Source organism: Xenopus tropicalis, chromosome 5, assembly GCF_000004195.4.
Source record: "Xenopus tropicalis strain Nigerian chromosome 5, UCB_Xtro_10.0, whole genome shotgun sequence".
NCBI classification, from domain to species: Eukaryota; Metazoa; Chordata; class Amphibia; order Anura; family Pipidae; genus Xenopus; species Xenopus tropicalis.
Window position 1 is genome coordinate 106,169,420 of NC_030681.2, and position 8,034 is coordinate 106,177,453.

General features: G+C 37.2%; 1 protein-coding gene across 14 annotated transcripts in view; it reads right to left on the minus strand.

Annotated features, from left to right (window-relative positions):
• dlg1 (discs, large homolog 1) overlaps positions 1-8,034 on the minus strand; it is a 118,133-nt gene that overhangs the window by 50,556 nt on the left and 59,543 nt on the right. For 11 of the 14 annotated variants that reach the window (XM_031901760.1, XM_012963105.3, XM_031901759.1 and 8 more), the window contains 2 exon segments: positions 6,573-6,671; positions 3,930-3,980 (listed from right to left, as the gene is read on the minus strand). In XM_031901760.1, the coding sequence (XP_031757620.1) occupies positions 3,930-3,980; positions 6,573-6,671 (150 nt within the window). 14 annotated transcript variants of the gene reach the window in all.

Below are 8,034 nucleotides of genomic sequence, written 5' to 3' on the forward strand. Positions count from 1 at the left end.
CAATACCAAATATATATAGTTTTATGGAGATTTGTCACTTATATAGGTCACAAACTCCCAGCAGTACATAACCAAATTTCCAAAGCACTGCTCCAGAAATCTGCATACTTTAGATTTCAAGGACAACATTTCCACTAACAGAAGGTTTATCCCAGAAAATTGTACATTTTTGGAAAGAACAGATTCTGGGGAATACAGAATAGGCACAACTGTCTGTCTACTCCAAACTATCAAGTCGCAATGCTTTCCTAAAGTTATTGGTTTTTATAAAAATTTGTGATTTTTTAAAAAAATTACTTCAAAGCTTCCAGTCTACGCTAAAAACAGATCAGGAATACTAATACATGGATAAAAATGCAATAAAACCACAAAAATTGTGCAAATCAGCGAAACAACAAAATAAGTCACACAATAGTGTAATTAGTGGTCAGAATATCTGATCCAATAGTCACGCTGTCAAAATAAACAGTTTTCAAGGAAAATAAACTAAAAACAAGCAGTAAAATGAAAAAATAAATAAATACTACAAAAAAAAGTTTGCGTATACACGTGTGTACATATGTAAAAGTAGTGTAACAATGTGTAAGTGTGTATATGAGTGTATATAAGTGTATATTAGTGTGTAAAATGAAAAAAAAAAACAAAATGTGATGTGATCGCGTCTGCTGCTTGGGGGGGGGGGGGGGGCCCTGCGACGATCGAGTCGTAGGGCAGACATGACAGCCCCCCTGGCTCGTTGCCCAGGGGGCTGTCATCTCTAAAAACTCTCTGCCGAAGCGGCGCATGCCGCTTCAGCAGAGAGAATCTTTATCTGCCAAAAGACGTACGGCGTACGGCGCTGGCAGATAAAGACTTTCCCTGCAACGACGTACGCCGTACGTCGTTGGCAGGGAAAGGGTTACGGCTGAATAGACTGTACTCTTCAAAACCGAATGTCAAGTAAATAAAAGGGAAAAAAACAAAAAAAAAACCCAAAACTTTCAGTAGCCTCGAAATTACCAAATTTTGAACACCTCTTACCAGTTAACTAAAACCTGTGACCCAAAGTTTCACAAGGCTGCCATACCTATAGGTACTATAAAGGCTGGTCAAACTTCCAATTTTTAACACCCTGAAACCAGAACACAGAACCAGGCCTTGTGCTTCCAACAGTTTTTCTTTCCTAGTTCCCCCACTCTCTACCACCAGCAGCACGTGGAGATTTTCAGTGACATAAGAGAGCTTGAATTAAAACCCTGCAAGGTGCAATATATTGTTGATAAATCATTAATAGTGGCTGTGTTGGCAGCAATTAGAGAAGAAAAAATTCCACCAGCATAACTGTACCTCTTCCTTTTTCCCCATCTGGTGCTCAGTCTAGAGCATATTTGCCAAATCCGGCTGTTGTATGTGGCCCTTGGTGAGTGTGTCTGACAGACTAAGGGGGTATATTTATCATGCTGTGTAAAAAGTGGAGTGAAGCATTACCAGTAATGTTGCCCAAGGCATCCAATCAGTAATCAGATTTCAACAGTAGCAAAGCATCTATTGGCTGCTATGAGCAACATCACCGGTAATGTCTTACTCCACTTTTTACACGTTGTGATAAATATACCCCTTAGTATCTTACTAAGTATATTAATAAAAAATTTGGCCCGCGACTTAGCCTGTGTTTTAGATTTCGGCCTCCTTATGTGATTGAGTTTGACACCCCTGTCTAGAGGGTCGGCATCCTCAAATACACAATGCAAAAAAGTTTGGGCCAGCACAACAGGTACAATGCAAATGGGCCCTGCGTGTTTATTTCAAGTGAAGAAACGATTCGGGCGCGGACCACTTTGTCAGGCATACACACCAATGTACTGTGAGGTCTTATATAGATACATAATTTGCATATTCATTAATTGGTACAAAAAATAAATAAAATATTAATTGATACAATGCAAAACATCAAACAGCCAACCCTATATTACCAATAAAGTCCAAGCTGAAAAGTCCATATAAGGAATCGAAATGGTAAAAAAAAAATCCAGTAATTGAAACACCTGTAAAGCAAAAGTATCCCAGCAAAGGAAATCATCCCCTTGCTAAATTACAAATAGTTACAGTGTTTCAAAGTTCCTAAAGAGAAACAAACTAAGCAAAATAGATGCAAAAAAAAAGTGATACATTAAATAGGCTTGTAAGGACAGCAGCTATCTAGCCCTATTAATAAAAGGAAAGGTTTTTCAAAAATTCTTTCTACAGATTTTGGCAGCAATTATAGGCCGTGCGTGCGTGTGTATGTATGTATGTATGTATGTATGTATGTATGTATATCTCCAAATAAGGAACAATTGGGAAATGTTTTAGGCTTCAAATAGCTAGCAGTGTGGTTCACTAAAATAATTTGCTGTACCAAACAAAGCAATATCTTCATCCGTAAGTGTTGGAATGAAGAAAATTTGCATCCTAGACCTAACTTATTACTAATAACTTATAACTTATTGTATATAACGTATTTTTTTTTTTTTTTTTAAATTTTAAACAGAAAACAAATGGTAAGGAAAGGAAAACTGCATAGCAGATTGTGCTACCATCACAAGACAAAAAGTTAGTACTAATATAGTTATCACTAGCCAACTGTGAAAATGAGAAGAGAGGCTGCTTACACATTTACAGTGAAAGCACTGGGAAAAGATCCAAGCAATATTAAACTTCACAAATACTGAAAATTTAATGCACAGCTTTAGCAGCTTTTGTTTATATGGAAATAATGAGCAAAGGAAAGAGCTACAATACTATTAGCACAGTAAAACAGCAGCAATCTGCTAATTGCACTTGTCTCTTGGCCTAGGCCTTGATAGGTTCTGTTAGTGAGACTAACAGTATTAAAATAGTAAATCTTATGATAATCAGAGTATCATCATTCAGTGGGGCTGACTAGTCACAACAGTCAGATATATATTTTAATATAGAGGTCTACATTAGCTGCTGACTGCCCAACTAAAAAACCCACATCAGAGGGCCACATCAGCTTGTTGATAAAGTGACCCAGACATCTTTATATTATATACAATATCTATGAGGATTTGTTGTCATTTACACAGCTGCTAAGACCTCTCCCCTTTGACCAAAGAATTGAATTTTTAGCAATCCTTGGTAACAGCTATCGTATGGAATGTCGACCAAATACTTCATGTGCCCAGGCCCTAAGGCTAGCTAAAAAACAGCGACACACTAATACTTTAACAGCTTCTTCACATTGTGTTAAGAAATCACATAATGGAAATAACTTTCCATTGGTATTATTGCATTAAAATGTGTAATAATTCTAAGCCTACTAGCTGATTCATGCACAAAACCAAGGTCCTCCAGTAAGACTAGTGTTTTATTTTAGAAAAGAAATAAAATACATAAACCAAAATATGCTGTTTGACTGCTTTTAATCAATAGGGACTAAGCATCTTGCTAAAAATGCAAACTGCAAACTGAGGAAAAGTTCATTTTTCAGGAGGATAAATAATCCCAAACACAGGCCCACTGTAACAATGGGGAACAAAAAAAAATTGTCCTACATACACTGGCATTATCAAAGCCATGATCTCAATACAACAGAGAATCTGAGCAAACCTGATCAGACTGATACCTAGAGCAAATCTGCCTGGAAGAATGGTCCAAATCCCTTGAACTTGTGCTACTTATCACAAAACACCTAAAGCTCTTATTGCAGCAAAAGGTATACAAAATATTAAAATTTAAGGACTCTGTAAACTGATTTTAAATAGACTTATAAATATAATTGTCAATAGAGTGTAGTCATATAGACAGACACAAACAGTAATTACAGTAAGCTTTTTTTTTTTCTCTCCTTACATTAAAGAAAACCACAAAGGGATTTACATAAATATTGTATTACATTTTAGAATTGATAGGAGGATGCTGGTCTCAAAGCACCTAAAAATACTTACGTAAGCTGGCGTTTCCAGGTCAGTGTTAACAATTACCGGTGGGGGATTTGCCTTTAAAGAGGAAAAAATAGAAATGTTAAGATTAATATATCAAGTCACATTTTTAGAAATGTCCTGCAATTATCCCCTGTCCCTAAGACAGGAATAGTTAAGATAATAGTTCTAACTTGACCACTGTAGTCTGTGTATACCAAAGCAAACCATGTCAAAGGGAGTGTAGAGTCAAAAACCCAAATCCTTGTGTTTAGACCAAATTAAATACATTTGCAATATAAACCCATTACAAAATTCTCTACCATTTTTTAATGAGAAGCCTTTGTATTTTGCATCTTACGCTATTCCCCTGAAATGAGCTCTGATCACAGCTCCCGGAAACCTACAGGGCCTGTGGCCATCTTGATGTGAAAAAAAGCAGGTGACTGTTCTGTACCACAGACTGTCCTATACCAAGAGTTGGGGAGAAGAAAAAAAACCCAGAAACACAGGTGTTTACTGGGTTGTCATTGGTCACTTGTTGATAAGAGCAAGTCAGGCATAGATAAGGAAACATAAGCAGAGTGTGAAACACACCCACTTCTCATTCTGCTGCAGGCACTGAGAATCCAGATCCCCAGTTAGCTGGGTTTTAACTCTGTTTTATCTGCTTTGTCATCTAATTTATTTAGAACATTTGTTATAGTGCTTTCCTATCTTAGGGCTATATATATATATATATACACTGAGTTATGATTTTGACTTTACATCCCCTTTAAAGTAGATTTTATGATGTTGTTTCAGAAACCTCTATCATTTGTCAAACAAGCAATAAAGTAACACAGCGACATAGATTCTATATTTCCGAGCTTTATTCAGCTTAATGGAAAAGGACATTGCTAGGCAACACATGGTTCCAGAGCATCTGCACACACTGGCAGGGAAGGGCTAAAAGGCATTCTAGCATGACATGAAACTGGACAGTTAGGCAATAATCAAACAAATTGTGTGAAACCCATTTAAAAATCTTTATCCGCATTGTTTTCTTATTAGTGAAAATAAAAGGAAATTATGTTTAACTGAAATACATAGGACAAAAAAAAAAAAACCAAGGTAAAGTGGTTACTTTCTTGGTAACCTTTCTACATATTCTACAATGTAGTTTGTAAACCTGTACACTGTAAGATGTAATGTTAGCAGTGTCTGACACTTACTGCAAGTCTAAATATAGCATAAAGAGCTTATTTCTACATTTACATTAATAGTAATAGTATAGATAACTCCCCTAGCTCTTGCAAGGTGCAGGCTTTGAACCAGTAACAGGGCTTCAGCATGGTAAACTGATGTAAAGAAAGGCAGGGAGGAGAGGTGGGCAAAGAATGACATTTAACATTATAACAAGAACAGGAAGGGTAGCCCTTTTAAAGCAACACAGATGCAGATCATCTTTACAGCATGCTTAGTCACAAAGCCAGTAATAAAATGTGTTATAGTTTAAAGCAGTGCTGTCCAACTTCTGTGGTACCGAGGGCTGGAATTTTGGTGGAGGGCCGATAATGGAAGCCAGATTTGACCACTCCCCCTTTTTAAACTACACCCACTTGAAACCACACCCGTTTTATCACATGACCAAACTCATATTAATGGTGGTAGTACAGCAAAAACCTGCTATACTCTGCCTTCCCTACCCTGCCTGCCCTATGCTGCCTGTGTGTGCCATACTCTGCCTGCCCTACCCTGCCTGTGTGTATGGAATGAAATGACAGTTCTGCCTTTTGCTTCCACACTTCTTCCTGACCCAGTTAGAGCTGCATTATTTCTGGTCATGTGATCTCTGAGGGAGCACACAGCCCATCACTAAATGGTGGATCAAGGGAAAGGTTATGAAAGGGCAAGATTTACCCATATCTATTTCAGTTTGGCGAGATTCTTTAATAGGTCACTTAACATAAGTGGTTAGTTAAGTAGTCATTTGGGGGTATAGTTTTCCTTTAATTCTAACCCATAAGGCATTGCAAAATATTTACAAGTCCCCCAGACTACCAATAGCACCAACTGATTTTTGTATGCATCACTATTCATAGCCCAAACCCCAAGTATGAATTATATAAGGATGCACCACATCCAGGATCTGGTTCGGGATTCAGCCAAGATGCAGACCTTTTCAGCAGGATTTGAATTTGGTCAAATCCATATGCATGGCTGAACCAAAACCGAATTCTTAAAATAATGTCATCACAAACACAGAAGTTGCAAATTTTTCACTCTTTTCTCTTTTCCTCTTTCGTTACCCAATTTGCATATAGAAATTAGGATTCAGTATTTTGCCAAACCTTTCACAAAGGATTTGGCGTTTAGCCGAATCCCAAAATAGCGGATTCAGTGCATCCCTAGTATTATAGTGGAAAACCAGTTCACTTCATAAAGACACATGGACAGTGTTATGCACACCTTAGTGCCCGCAATCTACTTGTTCTTCAGACAAGATAACCAAATTCTTACAGTGCATAAATGGTAACAGTAAAAATCATTACAGTTGCCTAAATGGTACATAACGTATACTCATGTATACCCAAACACATGAAATGAAATGATTCACATGACTGTTTAGGAGTGGACAATGTACATAAACTATGTAACATTTTGAAAAACAAAAGCACAAAGAAAGACCTGTGGAGTGGAGGATGGGATGACATTGCTCTCAGCAGGGACTGGAATAACAGGGATCACAGGGACAATGGGAGGACAGGGAGTGTCAGCTTCTGGGGTCTAAAAAGGAGAAAAAAATACATTTAACAAATGAGGAAAGGTATATAAAAAGATAAACTAAATACTAAAACAAAAAAATTCACAGGAAAATGTTAGACACGGATATATTTCAGCATGACACAAGCACCCTTATATTGCTATAATATTAATTTGAAGCATTAGGAAAAAAACATCACATACTAAACTGGTTTAAACTTTGAACATACTCCAGATGATTTCACATTGTTCAGGAAGAACATACAATTTCATGGTCACAAATAGACCAGCATAATATAGAAATAACCTGTAGCTGAATGCCCTTACTACTACCATAAACCCTAAAAATAAATTTTGAACTTTCCATTTATTTATTTAATTTGCACAATAACTTTCATGATTTCATGTTTTTCCAATAAAGAAATGCTATGTGTGCATAATACATAGTCACACAAACATCTCACTTACCGCCTCCAGGAGTTTTTTCCATTATAGATCAGTCAAAGCTATTTTCCAGCTTAACGTGTTGCCTAACAACAGCTCTCACTCAAGCACACGCATGCACATACACAAACCACAGACACATTTTGTAAAGAAGTCAAAATACTTATTATTTAGATATCACAGCATTATTTTAGTGCCTAAATTGTACCATTTACTAATAACTGCAGCTTAAATACTCCAAAAACTTTTAGAACACATTTTCCTTTGAGGCATTTTTTGTTTTTTAAAAAAGAAGAGGGATTTACTTTTTTCCCCTCTGTAAAAAAAAAATGACAAATTGATGGCAAATCTCTACGTTGAGGTTTTTTCTTTTAACTATCTAAAAAGTTTTAGGGCTGTGTCACACAAGGTTAAATTCTGGACTGGGGACTGATCTTCTACCCCAAAATCACAGGCAAGGCACAGTGAATTTGGGGCATAAGGAAGTGAAATTGTATGAAGTGCCGGTTTTCTAAACACAGAGCCCAGAAGCTGCCCCCCACCCCCCTCCCCTCCTCAGGATCACTCTGAAAACTTCAGTGCACCTAGACCCCGGTGCTCCATATGTTAACAAAATTTAGGTGGGGCTGGGTGCAGCCCTAGGCCCGGGCCTTTGTGGCCTTGACATAAATCCACACATTACAAAAAAAAAACCTCATCTAGAAATCTCTAAGTCACGCATTTATTATATCTGTACAGTTGATATATTATTTAAAAAAATCCTTGGCTGTTTGGCTCTAACTGCTGTGACCAATCAACTCAAATCAGCCAACCCGAGTGCAGACTTGATTAGCCTGTACTTCTGGTGGGGGGAGCAAATTTAGGGTGATAGGTGCCCTTTAAGTTCTTGATTTGGTTAAAAATGTTTCAAATATATCAGAGAGCAAAAGCAAACAAACTTTAA